The sequence below is a fragment of the Canis lupus genome, chromosome 27, assembly GCF_003254725.2.
Source record: "Canis lupus dingo isolate Sandy chromosome 27, ASM325472v2, whole genome shotgun sequence".
Taxonomy (NCBI): Eukaryota; Metazoa; Chordata; class Mammalia; order Carnivora; family Canidae; genus Canis; species Canis lupus.
In genome coordinates this window covers 8,579,543-8,604,883 of record NC_064269.1, presented here as the reverse complement: position 1 = coordinate 8,604,883, position 25,341 = coordinate 8,579,543, and the positions used below count along the sequence as shown (strand labels likewise).

At 38.6% G+C, this 25,341-nt stretch overlaps 1 protein-coding gene across 2 annotated transcripts in view; it reads left to right on the top strand.

Annotated features, from left to right (window-relative positions):
- Window positions 1-1,405: 1,405 nt before the first annotated feature.
- ARID2 (AT-rich interaction domain 2) overlaps window positions 1,406-25,341 on the top strand; it is a 168,815-nt gene continuing 144,879 nt past the window's right edge. For both annotated transcript variants that reach the window (XM_025477357.3, XM_025477356.3), the window contains exons 1-3: window positions 1,406-1,651; window positions 1,828-1,921; window positions 3,140-3,237. In XM_025477357.3, the coding sequence (XP_025333142.1) occupies window positions 1,560-1,651; window positions 1,828-1,921; window positions 3,140-3,237 (284 nt within the window). In that variant the 5' untranslated portion in view covers window positions 1,406-1,559. The remainder of the gene's footprint in view (window positions 1,652-1,827; window positions 1,922-3,139; window positions 3,238-25,341) is intronic.

The following is a 25,341-nucleotide window of genomic DNA, read 5'->3' as shown; positions in this document are numbered from 1 at the left end:
AATATAAAACGTTAATTATCGTCCAAGTTCAGAAGGTTGGCTCCCGAGCCGGTTTAATTACTGTTTTTGCATAACTCAGCATAAAATAATCTAGTTTGATAGGTGAAAGCGACCAGAGAGGCAAGACGACGTGGGCATCCGTGTATTTCCAGGAGAACTAGGACACACACACACACACACACAGTTCCCATCGTATTTGATTTCCAGTTCGCTCAAGTTAGTTTGTGGATAATTCATGGAAAATGTGCTAATCAGGCCCCAAAATACTAGCACAAGGCTCGGAAACGCCGATTCCCTTAGACCCTCAAAAAAAAAAAAAAAAAAAAAAAGGACTTTATTCGGATCCGTGAAGGATGCGTAGCGGCAGGAGCTGCCCCTCGGAGCTTCCCTTGCCCGCCGAGCGCCAGGCCGGTGCTGGGTGCTGCGGGGCCGGCGGGGACCCCGGGGCGGCCCTGGCAACAGCCGGGCCGGGGACGCGAACATCGCCTCCACCCCTAACCCTGGAACAACCGGTAGTGGCCGTTTCCCCGCGCCGCCCCCCTTTCCGCCGGCTTTGTGTGCGTGTGAAATGTGCGGCACATTGCAGATGAACCCTAAGCCCGGCGAGCCGAGTCTATTGTTCCCCGCGAGGAGCTGCCGGGGCGGTGTGGAGCCGGGCGCAGTGCCGCGGCCGGCCCTCGGGGGTCGCTGTGCGGCGCTGGCTGCCCGGCCGTGGCGGCGGCGGCGGCGGCGGCGGCGGCGCTGGCGGCGGCGGCAGAGAGCGAGGCTGGCGGGGAAGGAAGCGGGCGGGCGGCGCGCAGCGGCTCGGCCGCCGCCGGTGCTTTCTGCCCGGGGACGCCCCGGCCGCCGCGGCCCAGGCCGCGCGTGAATGTGTGCGAGGGCCCCGCGGAGCCGCGGCCGGAATACACGCTGTCACCCCTCTCTCCACAAACCACCACACAGACCTCCCCCTCCCCACCCCCAGCCCCGCCTGCCCCAGCCCCGCCGCCGCCGCCGCCGCCGCCGCCGAAACTCCGGGCCTCCGGCCGCTCACCGTCGGCTCGCCCGGCCCCTCGCCCGCCCGCGCGCCCCCGGCAGCAGCCCCATGTTGAATCGCGTCCGCAGGCCGAGCCGCCTGGGCCGGCGGCGCTGAGAGGCGGGCGAGAGCCGGGCCGCGGGGAGGGAGGGAGGGAGGGAGGGAAGGAAGGGGTGGGGGCCGCGCTCGCCCCGCGGCTTCGCGCCGATCCGGCAGTCGCCTGCCCCTCTAGTTTCGCTCCGATTTCTTTAAACTTTTTTAGAAATTCCCCTCCCTCCTTCCCTCCTCTCCCCCCGGCCTCCGGCTCCCTCCTTCCCCTCCTCCTCCTCCTCCTCCCCCTCCCTCCCTCCCTCCCTGCGCCGCCGCCGCCGCCGCCGCCGCCGCCGCCGCCGCCGCCGCCGCCGCCACCGCCGGCCCATGACTGAGCCCCGCCGCCGCCGCCGGCCGAGGAATGGGCTCCGGGCTCTGGTAGGACGCGCGGGGAGCGGGGGCCGCTTTTAAGACGCCGATCCGGGTTTTTTTTGAAACCTCCTTTGCAAAAATAATGGCAAACTCGACGGGGAAGGCGCCTCCGGACGAGCGGAGAAAGGGACTCGCTTTCCTGGACGAGCTGCGGCAGTTCCACCACAGCAGAGGGTGAGCGCAGAGCCGGGGGGGCAGCGCCGGGGCGAGCCGGGGCGAACGGGGCTCTCCCGCCCGGGCCGGGCGCGGGGTCCCGGCTGACAAGTGCGGGGCTTTCTCTCTCTCTCTCGCTCTCCTCTCGCTCTCCTCTCCTCTCTCTCTCTCTCTCTCTCTCGTCTCCTCTCCCGCAGGTCGCCTTTTAAAAAAATCCCTGCGGTGGGTGGGAAGGAGCTGGATCTTCACGGTCTCTACACCAGAGTCACTACTTTAGGCGGATTCGCGAAGGTGAGTGGAAGTTTTAATTCGTATTTCCCTCTCGCTGGCCTGCTCCGAAAAGTCTCCTTTGACCCCGGAGTGGGCGCTCGGGGCCCGGGGCGGGGGGGGCCCGGTGGCCCGCGGGGGCAAAAGGCGTTCTCGGCGCTCGCAGCCGGTGGCACGGAGGCGGCCGGGCGGCGGGGCTGTTTTTTTGGCCTGGTGGCTCGCGTGCGCGCGGCGGGGCGGCGGGGCTCGGGCGGGCGGGCGGCCCGGCGCCGGCTCGCGCCCTGCCCGCCGCCCGCCCGGCCGGCCGGCCCGGCGGGGTCCGAGCGCCGCGGCGGGGAGCGCGGGCGTGCAGGGGGCGCCCGCCCGAGCCCCGCCGCCCGGCCGAGCCCCGCCGCCCCGCGCCCGCCCGCCCGCCTGCCCGCCCGCCCGCGCGCCCGCCCGCCCGCTCGCTCGCGAGTCGGCTCCGCCGCGGCTGCCGCTCTAGCACAGGCGGAGACACAGAGACACACAGACTCTGAGAGCAGTTTTCGTGCAACTCAAAATTAGCGCGGGCAGGTTTCACATCGATAATCGGCCGCCAAATGATCCCGGCGGCCGGGGGCACAGCCTCGGCCCCGTCGCCCTCGGTTTATACGGCTAACAAAAGAAACCAGGACCTGTCTCCAAATAGCCATCTTAGGCTTCAAGGCTAGGCAGAAGCTGTAGGCCTCAAAGAAGGGCCTATGGAGATGGAGAGATGTGGGAGAGGGATCGGGAGCGGCCCCGGGCCCGGCCCCCCCCCCGGAACCCGCCGACGTCGCTGTCCGGAACAGTATTGATCCTTTTGAACTTTTTTTTTTTTTTTTTTTAGTGTAAACGGACCGCGTTGAGATTTAAAAGGGGGCGACAGAGGGACTTGCGATTGGTTATTGTCCGGGCTTCAAAAACAAAACAAACCCACCAGTCTCCCCCACACACCCCCTCCCGGGCCCCCCGCCGCCGCCGCCCCCCCCCCCCAAACAAAACAAGTGCTATTAAATACAGGGCTCTCGGGTGAAAACACAGTGATTCGAGCCCCCCCCCCCCCCCCCCCCACACACACACTCCCTTGCTTAGTTCTCCTCACGGATCGATCCCAAACACCCACTGATGCCCGAGGTGGTGTATCCTCAGATCTCTGTAGAATGGGTATTTATTTCACGGTTAGGCTGCAGTCTCCCTGGACGGTGCACTCTCAGACAAGTGTGGCTGTGTTTTTAACAGGTTTCTGAGAAGAATCAGTGGGGAGAAATTGTTGAAGAGTTCAACTTTCCCAGAAGTTGTTCTAACGCTGCCTTTGCTTTAAAACAGTATTACTTGCGGTGAGTAGTAGTGACTCTTGCACAGTATTTGGAACTGAGGGACTCAAGGGGAGATTTGTGGGTGTTTTTTTTGTTGTTGTTGTTGTTGTTGTTTGTTTGTTTGTTTTTTGGTGGTGGTGGTAGGGATAAGCCCCCCACTCCCCCCAAACAAACCTTGCACACCAGTTTCTAAACTTGTCTTCATCTTTTCAGTCCGACAAACATCAAATATCCATAAAGTGAGGTTGTATAGGAAGGTGAAAGTTTTCCTCGCCTATTTTAGGACTGTTTACATTTTTCATACGGGATCATTACAGGTGACACCCCACCTCCCATCTTGGTAAACGTTCTTTTGTGACATTGTTATTGATTGGTTGATATCCACGGAGGGGCAGAGAGGTGATGCTTAGTAAAAGAGTTAAGATAGTTAATGAAACTTTGTATCCCCTGGGAAAATTTTTGCTTGGCTTCGGAAACTCCTTTGCCTTTTAAAATCCTCACTTTAAGATTCTCAAACAAAACAAAAATGATACCTCTTGCATGGAACCGTGTAACAGAGTAGTTTTTCAGTAGAATATTTACACACAGCATAGCATGTTTGGTGCCTTAGGTGACCAGGATTCTTTTTAGAATAAGTTCTTTGGGATTTTTGAGTGACTTAAAAACGTTCAGAAGGATTATTATATATGTAGGAAGATTAAGGATACTATGAAATGGAATACTATGATTTGGATTTTCTTTCATTCTCTCCCTCCTTTTTTGACAGTCTTTGACAAAGTAAGTTTCTTAGTTGATGTGTGGTACGCTTTAGATATTGTATTTTCTGATTAAGCTTTATTTTTTCCTTTTTCTGCTAAGAATATTTTCATATTGTAACCTATTATGAGGTCATCTTTTATTTTTAATGCTTGCTTACTCATAGAGGGTCTTTAGGTGGTGGTGGTGATTTAAAACTCAGAGGGTGCTCTTCGTATTTATTGCTGTTTAATAATGATACCATTAAGGGATATAAAAAAGGGATAGCCTTTTTTTTTTTTTTTTTTTTTTTTTTAGTTAATGTACCTTCTACATAGTTTGAGTTTGGCATTTATCATTGCTCCAAATGCAATACCCAAATGTAGATATGCTGTGTTAAGTTCAGCTTTCTGAAGTAGGAAATGCGGTAATTGCCCAGGTGTACTTTCTATTGGCTATCTTAGATTGACTTCAGGCTTGAAGCTGAAGAGTTCACAGAACTTTGTGGGTAGTTACTGAGTTACACAGAAGTCTCGAAAATATTAAATATGGCTAGTTGTTATCTGTTCTGATGTGTGTGTGTGATGGCAGTGTGTGGCAGAGTACATTTTTAAATAAAGGTCTAAAACAAAACAAAACAAAAAAAAAAACAAAGTGAAATTCACCCCCCAAACTGCTGATTTGGTAATGTGGTGAGAAGTGGAGAATTTTATATTTGTGGTGATATTCATTTGTACATTTCCATTTATAACATTGAGAGGAATATTATTTATACAGGTCTTGGTTTTCTGGCAACCAGTTTGAACTATTTGGATTTTAAACTGTTTTAAACACAGTTTAAAGTTATGCCTTATTGGGTTGACTGATGATTGAAATTTAATATCCGGAAGGTACTGAAAGATACATATGATTCAGGAGATGTGTGTTATACTGAAGAAATTGCACGCATACTAAGAGGGTTTTAGCATAATCAATTAAATGTCTAGAACTCTAGTTTTTTTTTGTTTTTTTGTTTTTTTGTTTTTTTACAAGTCACATAAATACTGTTTTTCCAGTTGTGATTTCTGAGATGATATCATTCACTGATTATACTTATAAGTACTATTTTCAACTATATAGCTTCAGGGTTGTTTGCAACTCTTTACATTGTTCTCAGATCAATTTGAGCTTTACGCTCCCATTAGAAGCTGCTTTTTGAACTATGTCCTTAGCTAAACTTGTTTTTCCTCCATATGTCACTCTCCAGGTTTGTTTTTGTAGGGTTGTAGCTAGGCTACTAGGAAAAAAGTTGAAGCATTTGTTTTGGAAAATAAAGCCATGTGAAGATTTGCATGGCTTGTAAAGAAATACAAGAGAAATATGCTGGTCAAAAATTGGGTACTACCAACCTTGGAAGATTTTTTTTTTCCATGGTGGTGTAATATTGCACAATTAGAGGACATGTATTATGCTGGGTTTTACACCTTCCTCTGAAAAATCTTAACTGGCAGACAGGATGCCAAGCTTTCACAGTAATTCTCTTACTTAACCTTAAGAGTGCCTCTTCAGAGTAAGAAATAGTAATTGAGTGACTTTGTGAGTTCCCTCTCTGATGTATCAAACTGAATATCATGGTTTCTGATGAGTAGATAGCGCATTGTGTTTTCTAAATCACAGGTAGAATAATTTTTTTTTTTTAAATAAGGACCGCTTTTTCATTTGACTTATTGTAAGATTGCTATTACATATCAATTCTCATTTACTCTGTAAGTTTAATATTTGCTGACATTCCTCTGTAATTTTATTAATTGGATGGATGGCTGTTAGCTTAGTATGGCCAGTATGAAGATGTGATTACATCTTCATGGTATTACAGACATGTAAATAAAGAGGAGCAAACTAGTATGCTGGCCGTGTATATATTCTAATAGTTCTGTATTCGTTTGGATACAAACACAGACAGTCATTGAACGTAGAGACTTGAGTTTAGTGGTCTGCCAAAACTTTGCTTGATTGTATCAAGCATACATTTATTCAGTTGTAGATTGCGTGTAAAAATTCCTCAGTCTGAAATTGAAAATGTGATTGATTATTTGTTTAGGCATCAGCAGGTGATGGTTTAAACGTTAGTACCTACAAGTAACGGGTAAAAAGTACTCTATTTAAAAATTGGGTATTAATCCTCTGTGATGTCCATATATTTTGTTTTCACTTAGTTCGTTTCTTGGCCTCTACATCTCCATTTCTTCCACAAATGTTTATTACTAGAATATCCCTTTAAGTATAACAAGATAAGGTAATATTTTCTACATTTCGTAGTTGGAGAAATTAAAAGTGTAGAAAAAAATCTAAATGGCTTTAGGGGCACTTGTTAACTGGACAGAAAAGTTGTGTTCCTGACACATGTTCTGTAATACTTAGTCTGTTATGAATTCAGTTAGTCACAAATGATTTTAAATTAAAATATGGTTGTAAGTTACAAATGGTTAAATGTATGCCTGATAGGAATGTATAGCTATACATGATGTGTTCTGTATTTACTCCATGAATTTTTATTTTGTTTTGTTTTGTTTCTAATTTTCTGTTTTGGTGCAAAGATTGGGGGACAATTTGCCCCTCTATTTCTGTTAAAAATTTGAAGCTTTGGTATGAAGATTTATGTAAATATTTCAAATACTTAGTTGAAGAATTTTGCTGTAGCTTACGCCAACAGTAGTCAAGGTTAACTTGATGTTTCTATTATAAAACTTGAGTTTTTGGTAAGGAGGTGAAATATTTTGGACCTTAAAAAACTTGTGGTACAAAACTATGTACTAGTGATATTATTATAATATTAAATGATTTTTTTTTTTTTTTACACGTACTTACCTTTAGAAAAGTTGGCCACTTAATCATAGCATTGTATCCACCAGAGTGAATTTTTAATTGCATTGTGAATTTATTCTGTTTTTTCCCCCTTGGTGAATAAAGCCCTCCCTTAAATTATACCAATAGAAAGAGTTTACATTTGTCAGTAAATAGAATGAATACACTTGTGTTCTCTAGTTGGTGTACACCATGTAGATCACCTCTTTTAAGAGAAAACGTTCTATGAATCACTTGACGTTCAGTGAATGAATGCTTCACAATTGTGATATATAAAGTAGTACGCTGACTTTGTGACTTGCCAAATAGAATTGTTAAGCAGACACTGCTTGCTTTATTCAAGGAAGAAAAATAAAAGTAATATGGAGATTGGAAGGATAACTGTATTTAAATAAATTATTCAAATATGCATTTTACATTTAATCTTATAAACTGTATCCTTTCATTTTGAACAAACTTGATTTTGATCTCTTTGGATATTCTGTTACATTTTAAAGGGCATGCAGACATGTTGAAAGGAGGAGTAGAATGCAGAGAAGGTTGAAAGACTGATCAGCACTTGGCTGGGTTAATGTTGTGTCTTAGAAATCATGTTTAAACAGCTTAAATTTGCCACAAAGTAGAAAGAAATCTAACACCAAAATAGTTCGTTCACCGAAGATACACGTATTTTACCGAGTATACCAACTAGAAACTGAACCGTAGTAACTCCCAAAAATATTTGCGTTTCTTAACATTTCACATTTTCTGCCTTAGCAGTTAACTAAAAATGTCTGTTTCTAAATAGGAGCACTCTTTTATAATCCTACCTGTACTCTGTTGTGGAGTATTTTCGTAGTTGGTCGTGTGGGAAATCCACTGTAACTTTGCTAGAAAAGCATATCACTACTGTGAATCATTTTTATTGTCAAACTGAATGATAATGGAAGTTGGAAAAGGAATGAAGAACAAACATTTTAATTCATTGGAATTTAGTCGCGTTAGTCTACAAGCAGGTACTCACTCAGTACATATTTTTAAGTGAAGTGTTTAGAGCTTTTATTAATATTTGGTAAAGTCTACTTACTGGGCATTTTCCAGAGTGGTATAGATCTTACTGAAGTTTACTGGCAAAAATAGGATTTGTCTGAATTGGGAATTAGAGGACACATGGGGCAGAGTGAGAGGGATTTTCTCTGTCTCCACTTCTTTGATCTGCCACCACCCGTTATCACCATACTCTTTGGTATTTAGGATCAATTAGTGTAGAAATTCCCAATTTGTGCTTTATGAAGTACTTGTTCTCTTGAAATGTCAATATGTTTCCTTGAAAAAGGGCCAAATGAATTTGAGCAGTAAAGCTAAACTTGGGTTACTTTATTGCAGGACTTCCAGAGACTTTATATTGTTAATGTGCATGTGGATTCTCTAGACAGCTTGGAGAAACACGATTTATTACATTCTTCTGCCTACCCATAGTAAATGGTGTTTCTCAAATGCTACCACAGATCGCAGTAGTGTGGTGTGAAACCCCATGTTTGAGGAACACTTATTAAGTTCTGTAGAGCATAGTTTGGGAAACTCTGATCTAGACCGAAGAAATGAGGCTTAAGGAAGAGAAATTTTAAATGTGGAAAATTATGAGGAAATGAGAAATGAGAGGTAATTATGTGTATTTATAGAGAGATATATATAAATATAAACGTAAATATTTAGGAGTTACCATTTTCACGTCCTTATCAATGGCTGTGCAAAATTACTTGGTAATACTTGTTAAATATTTGTTTGAAATAAAAGGACATTAAAATTATCTTGTGTTCATTGCTAGTAAAAGAAAGGTAAAGAAATATTGCAGTCCAGATGGAAGAAGAAAAATTGAACCTGTAAGATAAGCAGTGGCCTTAGTCTGGAATGGAGAAAGCTGTCCTTGTAGATACATAACAATATTTTTTTTCTATTATTTAAACTACAACGTGATGAAGGACAGAAGACCAAAAAAAAAAAAAAAAAAAGTCCATGATAAAGATTTTTAAGTCTTAGGCAGTGTTCCTATAGTAGCTTGATATTCTTTATGACAAAGGAATTAATGATTGATTTTATTTGACCACTTAGTCTTGTTTTAGCTTAAGATTCTTGTTTGAATCAGCAACACCCCCCCCCCAAAAAAAAAGCAAGTAATTGCCCTTTATTTCTGCTGTTGTCCGTTGTTCTAACTGAAGGCTTTTTTTAAAGAGGGTATTTATATTTAAATTTTTAAAACAATTTCTGTTTATGCAAGGTTCTTTAAAGAATTATAGCAGAATTATTGATCACATTATTTTATGGAATAATACTACTTTTGTTAAAATATAGTGATAGTCCTGTTAAAAATTTATATTTGCTTCAATTCTATGACTTTAAAAATTGATAAGTCGTATCATCAATTTTGACGTTAGGAAAAGCTGTTTAGAAGTAAATATTGTTTTAAGGACCAAACTTACTGGAGTTAAAAATGGAGATGTTAGCATTAAAGATTATCTTCAAATATTTTATGGCTTGAAGTTAAAAGCATAATTTTTATGAAAAGCAAAAGCATTGTGAATTTGAAATAAATTTAAATAATATGGTTAGTACAGTTTATCCATAATAGAACTAAAGAAAATAGGCAGATTGATTCTGTTTATTCAGAAGTGCGCAAAAATGCATATATGCCAATTGATAATTGTTTTTGGTTACCTATCCTTCTGGGGGACCTAGAATTAAAAAAATGGTTTAGAGCAAATGTCACTCTCAGTACTGTTCAGATTATCTGTGAATTTCACTAAGCTTTCCAAGAATTTTGTTACTAACATCAGGGTCTAACATGTATTTTTCTGTTTCTAAATATAAAGAAATGTCTTTTGTATATTCATTATGTTGTGAGATGGAAATTAATTCATTTCTACAAGGTAAATACTCTGTTAACTAAGTATATTGTAATAACCTGTTGCTGGTACTGCAGTCTTTTGGTGATCTCTAGCAGTAGCTGTCAACATTCTGAATTGTTGCCCCAAAATGATAGATCCATAAATTATTAGTATCTAAGTCAGCGTTTACAGGGTCCACCCCATCTTATTGCAAGAGATTTTGCGGTGCGGCTGAATCTGTTGTTTTGGCTGCTTTATCTCAGTAGTCTCTTAACAGTTCCCTTTTTCTTTTCCTATTATGCCATTGATTTGTTGAAGTAAATGGGGTCATTTGTTCTTCAGGCTGCACCAAATTCTGGATTTGGTTCGTTGCTTCCTTCTAGTGTCAGTTAACTTGTTCCACTATCCCCTGTATTTATTTCCTGAAAATTGATAGTTAGATTTAAAGCTTGGTAACATTCAACTTCAGTATTTTAGGCATACTTTATATGTAGTGCTGTGCTTTTCATCAAATCATGAGACATACAATGTTTATGTTGTCCCATTTTAGTGGTGCTAAGATTGATCAGTGGTTTTAAATAGTAATAGTCTGTATTTTTAAAAAGTGTGCCATGGGTGACTCTTAGAGTGTGCTGAAGTTTGAGAACAGCTGATCTAAGTACTGTAATGAAACTAACTTAGTTGCTGAGATAACCAGTTTAACTTGGCATCAATATATTGGCCAGGGTTACATCCAGAACAAAACCTCTGGGTGACATCTGGTCTGGGGCACCTGCTTAAGCTGCACCTGTCATCTCTAAGCAGAGCTTGGACCACACCCTATACTTTGTCTCTGGACTCCAGAGAAGCTAACAAGGGCTCCACTTCAGTTAAGGGGAATAAAAGGGCACATGAATTAACCAATTCAAACTTATCCTAACTGTATTTTGTGTAATTTGGATTTTAAAAAGTAATTACGTTTTCCTCAGTATCTAGGTGGTTTGTTGTTGTTGTTGTTGTTGTTGTTTTTTCCCCTGTGCAGGACTTTGTGATATTCATCCCAAATGAGATGCCATTTGTTTTATTGAATTTATTGAATGCTTTTCCACTTTGTGAGGATTTTATCGATTGGTCCCAGTACTGCTGAGGGGAGTAAACTTATATGGCATAAGTTCCTATACAAATAACAACATCAACAGTAACTTGTTTTTTAATGTACTGTTTTCATTTTACAAACCATTTTCATATGTGAGATTTTATTTTTATCATTTCAAATTTCAGAAGTAATTGCTGTTATTTAATCTTAGAAAAAATAGCACTTAGAAAAAAAATTCTTTACACCATTCAAACTCTTTTGGAGCATATGGGCTACTTCTTAAAAAAAAAAAAAATGAAAAAGGCTGTAGGTTATATCCAACTTTCAGTCTCAAGTGTCAACCATAATGGCCAGTTAGAAAACATTTTTTAAAATATATTTTCAGAGCACACTTTTCCCCCCTTTGCCTTTCTGTTTCCTTCCCTAGAGATTCCCTTGCTTTAGCAAAGCATCATCTTATTTATCACCCATCATTATCCACAGTTTTAACATATCTTCAGGGATATTCCACGTTCTTGGTATGTTCATCTTTGGTTTCTATCAGTAGATGATTTTTTTCCTTACCATTTAGTGGGGCCAAAATAAAATGTTGCTTTCTTATGGAGCAGGATTTAAATAAAGTTGTATAAGAATCTATTGTTTGAGTATACGTCTTATTATGAAATATGGCAGGTATCTGATTCTAGCCTTTCTTAGTTCTTACTGTTGTTCTTGGTTAATTTCTTACTTACAGTGTTCAGGGGTCAACTGCTCTGTGCACAAAGATTATTTTTATTCTGTAATTCTAACGTATCTTTCGTGGTGAAGTGTTTTCAGATGAAATTTTATTTTGTTCCTCTCCTAGGCCATTGGCTAATTTTAAATGAATAAAAAGTTAATAGAAACATACATGAGGTGAATAGGAACATTCACTTTTTAAAATAGGACAAAGAAGAGGCCATAAGTTAGGGCTCTATGTAGAAAATACCTAACTTCCGGTATTTTAGAGAAGGAGCTAAATTTAAAATCATCAGTAATAATGCCCAGGTTGATCATACTTTAAGTGAATTTTCACCATACTGGAACTCAGATAGGACCACTTTGTACTTCATAAACAGAAGTCCCTACCTTAGCAGGCTGTATGTACCTCCAAGTGTACCCCCAAGTAATAGGTGAAATGTGCTTAAGTGGTTTGGTATGATCTTTAGTTTATACCTTTAAAAAGTCAAACCTCTGAATTTGAGTCGTTTTTCCAGGTAGCTCCACATTGCAATTCATTAGTTCAGCCTGGTAGTAAAAAAAATCTGTGTGAGAGGAACACCTGTGTGGCTCAGCGGTTGAGCATCTGCTTTTGGCTCAGATCGTGATCCTGGCGTCCTGGGATCAAGTCCTGCATCGGGTTCCCTGTAGCAAGCCGCCTGCTTCTCCCTCTGCCTATGTCTCTGCTTCTCTCATGCATAAATAACTAAAATTAAAAAAAAATAATCTGTGAGAAATACTAAACCTAATCATTTTCCTTCCTTGCTATGTTTTCTTTTTTAGAAATTGTTGAAATTTTTTTTTTTTTTTTTTTTTTTTTTTACTATAACGTGAATTCTTGTTCACACCTCATTTATACTGGTATATTTTGCCACATTTGCTTTGTAGTTTTGTCTTTATATGTGATGGTATGTATATATACAGACCGTATTATTACTGTTGTGTAATCATTTGATATTGTTATAGGTATAGTGCTGTTTACTTCTAAATACGAGTATATATTAAGAATAAAACATTCTCTTAATGTAGCAACAGTATAATTATCACATTGAGAAAACTTAACATGGATACAATCATATTATCTGTATTATATATAGACTTTATTCAAATTTTGCCAGTTGTCCCAAAGATGTCTTTTTTAGCAATCATACCCACCCCCACAAGTCCATGATCTTGTATTATATTTAGTTATATCTCCAAGTTTTTCAGCCTTTCATGATATTACTGTTTTTTGAGCAGTACAGGCCAACTGTACTATAAAATTTGGATTTGTCTGATGGTTTTTCAGGATTTGATTTAGGTTAGGTATTTTTGGCAGGAGGCCAAATGTCACTTTGTCCTATTGTTGATGTTAACTTTGGTTTAAGGTGGTATCCTCCTGGATTCTCTGCTGTAAAGTTTGCATTTTCTCTTTTGTAATTAATTATTAACCTGTGGGGATATTTTGAAAGCATATAAATATCTTGCTCATCATTATACTTTTACCCAATAATTTTAACATTCATTGATGATTCTTGCCTGAATCAGTTAATTATAATGACATGCAGCGCTTGTTTTCTAACTTTATCATTCCTTCTGCATTTCTTAGTTAGCAATCTATGATAAGGAAAATATTTTCGTTCTTATTATTTATTCTATCTTTATTTTATACAGTGGATTAGTATCAATTATTGCTGCTTAAATTTGGCCAGTAGGAGCCCTTTCAAGCTGGCTCCTATGTCTTTAACATGTCCTCATATTTAAGCTCTTCTGTGTTTTCTGACAAGACCTTCCAGGGTCAACTTGTGTTTTGCTTACCCATCTCTCGCATCATCTATTTCTCCCAAGGAGTGCCCTAGGTTGTGGTTTTTCTTTTTCTTTTTTTTTTAGTGTGGAATGGTATACAGAAACCAACGTCTTGTTGGTAGGTGTACTAATTGTTGTTGAGTTGTCTTTCTTCCAGGCTCTTTCAGAGTAAGAGCTAGGAAGTTTATTTTAAACATAAACATACATAGGTTAAAAATCACAATGCTGTATATACTGATACCTCTGGCTACAAATCCACACAAATTTCTTCTTGCCTTCTTCCATACCGTGGATGTATCTTCCTTCTTCTGCATTGAGAACTGTAGTTCTAACACCAGCATATTTACTCATCTTGTCAGATCTGTAATACACAGAGTATAGTTTCAGAACTGTTATACCTGTACCACTACAAACAACAAACCTGCTAAGTAGAGGTACAGATTTCTTTGCAATTTTTTTTGTGTTCAGACTGAAGCTATAATGTTAGTATTTTGTTAACAGATTTACAGTGGTTAGATTCTTCTTTTCCCATTACTGCTATTCACTTAAAAATACAGTGAAATTCCCATTTTTTCCATTTGTATTTCAATTTTGTGATTTCCCCACTTTTGTTTTTTAAGTTTTATTTATGAATATGTAAGACACTTAACAAAATTCTAAAATCAAAATTTAAGATACTTGGAGGTTATCCTCTTCCCTTCCTTTTACTTCTACCCTCTTCCCACACATGCTTTGTTGGTAACCAATTTCCTTAGTATCCGGTTATCTTAATATCTGTTATAAAATGAAGAATACATTTTGCTTTTTTAATTTCATGTATCTCAAATATCACTCTAAATAAATTCAAATTCATAAAGTCCTGTTCTTTGTTTAACATCTGCATAGTATTCCATTATATATATATATATCTCCTAGTTTATCCAATCAATTCCCCATACAGTGGCACTTAAGTTGTTTCCAATATTTAGAATAGGAAATAATGCCGTATGAGTAATCTTCTGCAAATCTAGTAACCTTATGCAAACCTATTTTTAAAGTTTTGGAGATGCATCTTCAGAGTCAGTTACACAAAGCGAGTGTTGATGTAGTAATCAGAGAATAAATGCATATGCAGTTTTGTTCAATATTGCCAAAGTGTCTTTGTGGAAACTATGTAGCATTTCTACCACAGTATATGGAAGTGCCTATTTCCCACAGCCTTGCCATATGCTTTTTAAGTTTTTCCAATGTGAGGGGTTAAAAAATGGTATCTCACTATATTTTAACTGCTGTGGCATACATAGCGTGTTTTACGATTTTACTTACTATTTTGGAGCGAGCGAACACGTGTGCACGTGTGAGCAGTGGGAGGGACAGGGGTGGAGAGGGACAGGCAGACTCCACATTAACCTTTCTGGGAGCTCAATCTCATGATCCTAAGATCAAGACCTCAGCTGAACCAAGAGTCTGTCATTTAACTGACTGAGCCACCCAGGCATCCCACAGATAGCATGTGTTAATATTTGGTAGTGCCATTTCCATTGCAGAGTTTTGTGTGGGGGGATTTTGTGAAGTTTTCTTGGCTGCTTTATGTTTGTTTTTCCACATGAACTTTATTTATTATTTTTTTAAATATTTATTTATTTATTTATGATAGACATAGAGAGAGAGAGAGAGAGAGGGAGAGGCAGAGACACAGGAGGAGGGAGAAGCAGGCTCCATGCCAGGAGCCTGACATGGGACTCGATCCCTGGACTCCAGGATCGCGCCCTGGGCCAAAGGCAGGTGCTAAACCGCTGAGCCACCCAGCGATCCCCTCCATATGAACTTTAATATCAATTTGTTCTAGTTCCAGAAAAAAGGAACTTGTTGGGGTTTTTTTTGAATGGAGATTGCAGTAAATTTATAAATTATTATAGACAACTGAGATGATGATATTGAGTTGAATTATCCAAGAACCACAGAAGTCCTCCCATTCAGATCTTTTTGTGTTATGCAAGAGTCTAAAATTTTCCTTTTATAGGTTTTAGACATTTTTAAAGTTTAATCTTAGATATAATTTTTGTTCCTACTACAAATGTGGTTTTTCTTTCATTTTAATCTTATTATTTATTTAGATGAAAGTTTTTATATTATAATCTGCCCTTCTGAATTGTTTTTTCACTGGGTTTGTTGGGGGGGGGGTTGTTTGTTTTGAGAGAGGGGGAGGGAAAGTTGGTAAGGAGCAGAAGGGAAGGGAGAATTCTAAGCAAGCTCCATGCCCACTCGGGGGGCTGATCTCACAACACTGAGATTCTGACCTGAGCTGAGATCAAGAGTCTGCTGCTTAACCAACTGAACTACCCAGGTGCCTAATTGTTTTACTGTTTATATTAGTTTTATCATCGATTTTTAAGAATTTTTAAGTGTGCTAACATGTACTCTGCAAATAGAGATGGTTTTACTTCTTTCCTAAATTTTATGCCTTTAATTATTTTATGTCCTTAATTATTTTCTTTTGTCCAGTTGTATTGGCCACTATTCAATAGTTGAAAAGGTGATGTCTTTGCCTTGATGCTGACCTTAATTTGGTATTTCTAGCATTTCCTTATTGACTAAGATATTGCCTCCTATGTGTTTTGTTTTAAGAGTTTTATTTATTTATTTTAGAGAGAGAGCATGCATTTGAGCATGGAAAGGGGCAGAGGAGGAGGGAAAGGGAAAGGGAGAGAATCTCAAGCAGACTCTGTCTGCACTGAGTACAGAGCCCAACCTGTGGCTTGATCTCACAGCCCTGAGATCATGACCTGAGCTGAAACCAATGACCTATGCTCAATGACTAAGCCACCCAGGCACCCTCTGCTATGTGTTCTTGATATAGTCTTAACTCTGTATGTTGTACTAACATAGTATTTCTGTATCTGTTTATTGGATGAACAATACTGTGAGACTTAGAAGTCAGATTTAGAGATAACCTTCATATGTATTATCTACTAGAATTTGGCTTTTTTTAATCTGTAATTATTTCTTTATTAACTGTATTCAAGAGAAGAGCTAAAACTGAATATTAAAGATTTTAAGTCCCATTTCACAGCTTATATTTATTTGAATGTGAATATTTCTCATATTCTAGGAATTTAACATATAAATAAAAATTAGCTACAGTGCTAAATGATAACCTCAGAGGAAGGTTACCTTTCCTGTTTTATCTATCCATTAAAAAGTCGTTACTATTTTATTCTTTGCTGGCCTGGCCGTTGCATCACCTGCTATGTGAAAACAAGATAATTTAATTCATTGCTGATTTTATGTTGTTAAAACTAGTGTAAACTATGATTCAATCATTGTTTAATTTTTATATTCTCAAGATGAGAAGTCATTGTTTTTGTCTAAAAGTTTTCTTTATAGGTTATCCACCCTGTAGAGATGAAAAGCAAATTCATATTTTAGTTATAATCAGAAATCTTACATGCTTGTTTCAGTGAATCCATTCAAATCCATTACCACAAAGTTAAATGTTATGTTTTTATATTGCGTATCTGATCCTCAGATTTAGTTATAATTTGGATATTAAAGTCTTATTAATTTTGAGAGTTGCTTGGAACATCCTTCCTTTTTTATAAACTATGAGAATTAACTTAAATGGGTGTGTGTGTGGGCCAACTCTATAAGAGTTGGCCTGTATGTGTGTGCACAAGTGCATGCAATACTGTTTATTAGCTTTAAGCAAACAGCTTGGTATTTCTTGGTCAGTACTTGGACATACCAACTCTTATAGATATTACCAAATCTTATACATTTAAGGGGTGAAGCTGAGGTAGACATTAGATACTATTTGCAGATGTTACATTTAGAGGCCTAGTAGTATAGCTTTAGGTTCCTAAAGATAGGAACAAGAAGTATATAGTTAGAAAGACTTGGATATGGCTACCTAATCTATCAATTCATAGCATCTTTATTCTTAGAACTTAGAGGGATTTTAAGAAAGTGGTCTAACCCCATGCTTTTTCGTAAGCTAGAAATAAGGATATTTTTTCTGTTAGGCCTACATAAGGATAATTAACTTGCCTACAATCACTATTACTGAATAATGGAAGGGGAAAGTAGAAGCCAGAGCTGCCTTTATTACTCTAGCTACTCTATTCTGACTTAAAAGGAGGAAATGTAGATTATCAAGAGATTTCTTTGCCACTATAAAATGTGACCTTTATTTTTATGTTAAGATGATTCTACTGACTTATACCATATATGAGGCATAGGTTTTAAATTGTTGGCCAGTAGCAGTGATAATTATGTATCTGATTTGTCATTTGTTTCAACAGTCTTATCTCTTATCTCTTTCCCCTTCTTGTGCAAAAGATTATGTTTATAAGACAGGTAAGTATTATTGGAAAGCCCATAGCAAAACGTATAACAATCACTGGGGGGGAAAAAAAGTCACTTTTTACTTGGGTGATATTCCTTGTTTTTAAATGTTTTGCTTGGAAACACTTAAACTTACATATTTGATAATTTTTTTTTTTTAATAGCCAGGAATACTAATTTAAAGTTTTCAGTCTGGTACATTATTTTTTAGATGGAGACCTCTACTGGAAGTATGAAGCAATAGATGGATTCTATTATACATTATTAAATATCTAGACAAAGGGATGGCAAGGAATTTTACTTCAGAAATAGTCAATGTAAAGTATCCTAGAGTCCTTTTAAAAGAATCTTTCTTATGGTACTTTAGATAATAATAGTATACTTTTGGTTTTATGACATCATCTTAAGTTTTTTATAAAGCAGAATACCAAGCTTATATTTGAGTTTTGCTTTTTAGCTGTGTATTGAATTTATCATATGCCAGACACTGTACTAAAATGGTTTACTGTAACTCATTTTTTCTTTGTATTTACCTATGATGTAGGCACTGTTATTAATATGCCAATGTTGTAGAAAAGGAAATAGGACAGAGAGGTCTAAGAATCTTGCCTAAGGCCATACAGTAAGTTCAGGAGCTGGTCTTTGAACCTGGGCCATTTGACTTTAGAAAAGGTATGCTATGTTGTCTTTCTCCGAGTGCACATGATTACAACTTGATAAAAAAGTGTATGAAGACAAGGACTTGAAGGAAATAAGCAAAGTATGAAAATGGTTGTAACTGTGGGATTGTGGCCTTTATTTTTTAAAAAAATTCTTTAACGTATCTTTTTTCAACAGAACTTGTGTGCTGCAGTGCAATTTATAGTTTTTATCTATAATTATTCATCTTACTGGATTTTCATAACTCTACAAGTTAGGTATTATCCTTTAGATGAGGAAAAAAGCCTTTACCATTGCTAAAAAGTAGTAGTATCAGGATTGGAGTTTAGCTTTGCAAATTATAATTCATTTCTCTTATTTTACTGCCAAAGTCTTGGGGTCAAGGATTTTTAAAATTTTTATGTATTTATTTTTTACTTTTATGTACCTCTTAAAGCCCCTAATTCAATATTTGACACATTACAGTTGAACCGAATTAGATCCTCTGCCATTGGGGAGATCCTTATGAACCCAGATAGGCATCATAGGCCTTTCAGCAAATGGAAAATCTAATTTGAGAATTCTGAAAGAATTGAACAATTCTAAAATACAGAATTAGAAGTGTAGCATTCCATTGATCAGGTCCTAAGCCTAACCTTTTCTTGTGTGGTTTTATGAAACAAGGACCAAGAGCCAGTTCTAGTTGTAGAGTAGAAGATTAACATTGTGATAAATGTGGCACTTTGTGCTGTTTTATATAGCATGCATTTATTTATTTGTTTATTTATTTATTTTTAGGTAAGATAGACGCTAACATTTCCCCATCTCTTTGTAAACTACAACAGAATAGAATCTTGTGTAAGAGTTGACCCAGCGTAATAATAGATTTTGTTTCGAACTGGCAGATGAGGAGCCAAGGATTTTGCCAAGTAACTACTATTTCTGAAAAAAATGGGTGTTGGAAATGATGTCATAACTCAGTGGAAAGATTTTGAGAGTCAGGAATGTTCATTATCATCATAGTAATAGCTAACATTTATTGAACATTTACTGTTTGCAAGACACTGTGCTCATCCTGCATTATTCTAATCCTCAAAACCATCCTCTAAGATTGATACCATCATCATCATTTTATAGATGAGGAGACTAAGATTGAGAGAGGGTAAGTAGCTTTCACAAGGTCACACAACTGCCAAGTGGTGGAGCTGGAATTTGATAACAGTCTTAACGCCCCTAGAGACCAAGCTTGTAACCACGAGGCAGAGTACTGCCCTTTATTCAAATCAGTGAATAACGATCATCTTTCATTTGCCAGACACCATTCTATGCACTGGACATAAATCAGTAATGAAAACAGAGGAAAATATTTCCCCTTTGAAGCTCAGGAAAGGAGACTGATAGTACACAGTGTATTAGAAAAGCACAGGGAGAAAAATAAAGCAAATGAAGGAGGTAGCTTTTGCATGGAGAGAGTGCAACTTCTTTAGATAGAGTGCCTTTATAATAGAGGGAGACATTTGAATAAAGACTCAAGGGAGATGAGGGGAGCAGACAGCAGTGGATATCTGGGATAAGAGTGAACAGACAGAAATGGAGTATGCCTGGTGTGTTCAAGAAACAGTAGAGAGGCAATTTTGGGCGGTGGGGAGGGAGGGAGGGAGAATGAGCTAGTAGCTTATCTTGTAGGGCCTTTGTAAGGTCTTTCCCTTATACTGAAGCCATTGGAGGATTTTAAGGATGATGTGCCATTGTCTGGATCTCTCTGGGTGTTTGTTATATATAGATGAAGGGGGGGTCAGGGCCAGAAGCAAGGAGACATGTTAGGGAGCTGATTGAATAATCCAGATGAGATATGACTTTGGTTTGTACCAACAAGATTCATAGTTCTTGAGGTGTTGATAAGTAGCCATATTTTGTATATCTAAAGTTCTGAATCTGAAACTTTTGAGACTTTAATTAGCAGACACCTACTCGAGAGACTTACGGAGAACCCATCGGGTGTCAATTTTTGTACTATTTCAGTTATAAACTATTTTCCATAATTATCAAAGTAGAGTAACACTTGCTCATTGTACACAATCTAGGAAATACAAAGAGGGAGAAAGTATTGAGCACAATTAATAATTGTAGTGTGTTTTCTCCTAGTCTTTTGTTATAAGGATTAAACCTTAAAACCTATCTACTGAAAGCTGACTGTCTCTTTTGCTAAAATGTTAGCTCTTTATTTCTCTGTCGTAGGTACATAGTTCATAATAAGTGTTCAGTACTGCTTGTTTTGTTTAAATTAATTGTGCCAACAATTGGGCGCTATATTCTTGCACTTTTTTTTTTAAGAGATACCGCACTTTTTCATTTGTTTTAAGGCTTGGTGAATGGGAAGCCAATAAGTGTTGGTAGACTTAGTTAATGTGCTCTGAACTCCAGCCATGCTCATCTATTTATAGTGGTCTAAACATGCCAAGTTTTTCTCGCCTCTCTGCCTTTGCATGTGCTGTTTTCTCTGCCTGGAATTCCTTTCCCTTCTTTTTTGCCTGACATACTCCTACCCATCTTTGAAACAACGTAAATGTCACCTTCTCTGAAAAGCTTTTTCTTATCTTACCAAACAGCTTGAAGTGATCCTTATGATCCCACTTTTCCTCCCATGTATACCTCTATTATAGATGTTGCTATAATATATTTCTTTCAGGTCTGTCTCCCATATTGCACTTTAAGCCGAAGGAAGTAGAGATTTAGTTTTTTTTTTTTTTTTAATGCTCATCAGAGAAATGAACTTTTTTTTCTTAAAGACTTTATTTATTTATTCATGAGAGACACAGAGAAAGAGAGAGAGAGAGAGAGAGAGAGGGAGGCAGAGACACAGGCAGAGGGAGAAGCAGGCTCCATGCAAGGAGCCCGACGTGGGGACACGATCCCGGGTCTCCAGGATCATGCCCTGGGCCGAAGGCAGCCCTAAATCGCTGAGCCACTTGGGCTGCCCGGGACTTAGTTTTTTTTTGTTTTTTTTTTTGTTTTTTTTGTTTTTTTTGTTTTTTTTTCTGGGATTTAGTTTTATGTATCTTTGTAGTCACATTATCATAACACAGTGATTATTAGTGCATAGGAGTTAATGTGTGGCTAATGGAATCAATGAATGAATGCTGGAGAAAGGGTCCTTGGAAATAAGGAAAGAAAGAAATCACTTTGGTTTAAGGGTAGGGAGGAGTTTATGGAAGAGGTCTCAAGCTTGGCATCGAAAGACCAGTTGGATTCAAATGGGGAAATAAAGGAGGATAGATTTTTTTAAGTATGAGGAAATGAGGGTATGCACAATGTATTTTGGTTATATTCATGAATCCCATTGCCTTAGAGGGTTTGTGCATGTGATTGGGGTTAAGGTAAGATAGAGACCAACATTTGGTAGTATATCATGGAGGACTTTGAAAATCAGATCAAGATGTTTGACCTTTATCATTTTGCATATAGTGAGGATGTGAGATTTTTATTGTTGTTTTTTAGCAGAACAGTTTCTTGATGAAAATATTTGGGGAACATTAATCTTACATTGGTGTGTAGGATAGATTTGAGATGGGGCAGATAGTGACAGGAATACCAACACACTTGTCTGGTTTGATCAGAAAATGGGGTATTAATCGAGTTTTCAGATAAATATGAATTGCTCTTTTTTCATATTAGTTTGAGGTGTACAGTACAATGATTTGATATTTGTATGTATTATAAAATGATCACCACAATAAGTCCAGATGTCATCTGTTACCATACATAGTTAATTTTTTCTTCTGATTCGAACTTTCAGGATCCATCTCCTAGTGGATCGTATTCTCTCACATATACGATACAGTATTAACTATAGTCACTATACCGTACATTATATCCCCATGACTTATTTACTTTGTAATTGGAAATTTGTACCTTTTGACTTCCTTCACTCATTTCGTCTACTCCCCACCCTCCTGCCTCAGGCAAGCATCAGTCTTTTTTGTATATCTATGAGCTCAGGGTGTTTTTGTTTTTTGATTTTTTTTTTTTAGATTACACATATGAGTGAGATCATGTGGTATTTATCCTTTTCTGTCTGACGTTTCATTTAGCATAATGCTCTCAAGGTCCATCCATGCTGTCACAAATGGCAAGATTCCTTTTTTTTTTTTTTTTTTTTTAAGGCTGAGGCAATATTCTATTTTGTATGTGTATACCACATTTGTTTTGTCCATTCATCCATTGATGGACATATAAGTGGTTTCCATGTGTTGGTTATTTATTGTAAATAATGTAACAGTTTTCATTGAACTGTCAATTTACTGAAGATAGAGTACTAGAGAATTCCAGGTGCTGGCAAGTTTAATAAACTGACTTGTGGTACTTCATTTTATTTTTTTGAGTGTAGGTCCATCGTTAGTTTACAGTTGTGCAAAATTTTAGATTATATGTAGATTCATTTTATATGTAAATTCAGTTTATCTTCTCTCTCTGTGCTGGAAGGAACTTTTTATAACTTCCTCTCTGAGTTCACTTCTTTCCCTAAGCTTGGAACTTAGCACTTCTGTTTATTTGCTCAAATAATTTAGCAATATTTTCCATTCTGTTTTTCTAAAACCATATGAGTAAGGTCTAGTGGGGATAAGTAGATATCCTCTTGACAGAAACAGGCTGCACTGAAGACAGATGAACATATTTGATAGATTTAGAGTTCTTTAGAATAAGTTTTCTAACTTAGGATATTCTTGGACACACATTTGTGTGACTATTATGTGTGGTTAAGAAAAAGGATTATTTTGGAAAGGGTGCTTAGGAGTGAGGAGAACGGTCTGGTAGGATGTGCATAGGACCATATCTTATCAAAATTCTCCTGTAAGTGCTTTGTCATTATTTGTAGTCTTATTTTGACAATAAACTGATTTGATTTGGTTTGGATATTTCTATATTCATTTGTGATTTTTCAGTGATCACAAAGGTTAGGACTAATAAAAATTACCTCCACTCTAACTCATCTTAATATATGAAGAAATTCATTACTGAGAAACATTCTGACTACAAATAAAGAGAGTACTGATATTCCCAAATCCAGCATTTAGAATGAAGATGATTTTTTCTGTGCTTCTTTAGCTGTAACACCCAAGGAATGGGTTTAATTTTGCCTGTAAGAGCAGAGGAAGTTGTGACATGGACAAAATATGGAGCTTTCTCTAGGATATTCAGAGAAAATTCAGGATTGTTCCCTTTGCTGCCCAGCAGGAAGGAGTCAGCCTTCCAAACTACAGCCTGGGTTGAGAATAGCTCAGTCCAGTTCCTTCTCAGCATCATTATTAAGAGGAAAAGGAGTTTACACTCCTGAAGAAATGTCAAGTCCTCTTTCACTGCACAATTTTAGATGGTTGGCTGAGGACTGGTTGTCTTCACAAAGGGTCTTTAGGCCAGTATTCTCAAACTGTTAATTAGGTGGGCTATGGGAAAAAGTATTCTGACTTAAGTACAGTTTGGAAACTTTGTTAGAAGAGTTAAAAATTGTTCTTTTCTGCAACACTTCTCAAAACCAGTGTGCTTATAATGTGTCTTATGACTGTCTATGGAATTTTCCAGACACATTGAGCCCATATTGTCCCATCCCTTCTACTCCTGGCCTCACCAGCCCCCAGCATGCATATCTACTTACAGGGTTACTGTAAAATGCTGCCGTCAGCAAAAAACTTGCTAGATAAAATAGACCCAGCTGGAGTGGTCTTGAAAAATGCTTAGTTTACTAAGATAGATGTGAAAGCCCATTGCTTTCCCAGTTCTGAGATGCATGGGAAACATGATTAATCATAGATAGCTTGGTTGAAAAAAAGAGAGAAGCCAAATTTTAATGGCTTTGATTTAAGATGCAGTTACTATCCTAAGGGAGAATAGGGTACTTTGAGAGAGGAGTCTTTTAAAGTCATAAGGTTATGAACCTTGATAGTGAATTAGCAAATATTTAGTGTGGAGAGTTGTTTAGAATTAGGCTTTAGCACTTCATTGCAGATTCTTACTGTTGTTGTACTCTGAAATACAATGTGAGAAAGCATTTCAGGTAGACCTCTAAGTTGTTGAATTGTCTTATATTCCTGAATTTAAATAGCCAGGGTGGTTCTTTCAGTTAATTATTAGCAAGGACATCCAATGGAAAATATGTTTGCTGTGCAGTATTTTTCTTTTTTAAAATATTTTCCAATATAGTCCTTTAAGCAAGTACACAAAGATCACAATAATAAATTTCCATTTATTAGTTCCTTAGGAAGCACTGTATTTTCATTGACAAAGTGATCCTTCAAGACAACACAACTTTGGGTTTTCTGGAATCTTTATAAGTGGAAAGCTTACACTGTCTTTTGACATAGCACATATTCCCTTCTTGAGAAAAATGTAAACGATAAATAATTGGGCATATATTAGAAATTAATAGGGAAAACAAACTTTGAGGACATTTCATTAAGTCAGGGTAGATTCATCCAACTTCTTAGACTTTCTGATACTCTGTAATACAGACAGTTGATGTATTAAGATACTGGTTTCATTGCCTTTATATACATTAAAATAACAGTGGCTTACACGTGGCATAAAGTTCTCCTAAATAAAAGAGTGCAAACATAGATATTTCCAGGACAGATAAAGTAGCTCTAAATGAAGCCCTCAGTCCATTCTTTCCTATCCTGTACATATGGCTTCCATCTCATGGAACCATATATAGATGGCTGATACATGTATAGATGGTACCATTTATAGACGGGTAGATCCTCCTCACTCTAGCCAGCAGGACAGAGTAAAAAGAGAGGAGAGGAGCTCTTTCTCTTCACATGCCTTTTCCATGTACATCTCATTGGTCAGAACCACACACAAGGAAGGGTGGAAGTCTTTGAGCTTTCACAAAACATTCCTTAAATTGGTTGTATAACAAGCCATAAAGGACACTTTCATACATTCCCCAAAAAGTCAGACAGATAATGTCTTGCTGAAACTTCTATTGCATAAAGAAGAGATAAAAGAAGAGACTGAGCCTTGGTGGCTCAGTCAGGTAAGCATCTGTCTTCTACTCAGGTCATGATCCCAGGGTCCAGGGCTTGAGCCCCACATCAGGCTCCCTGCTCTGCAGGGAGCCAGCTT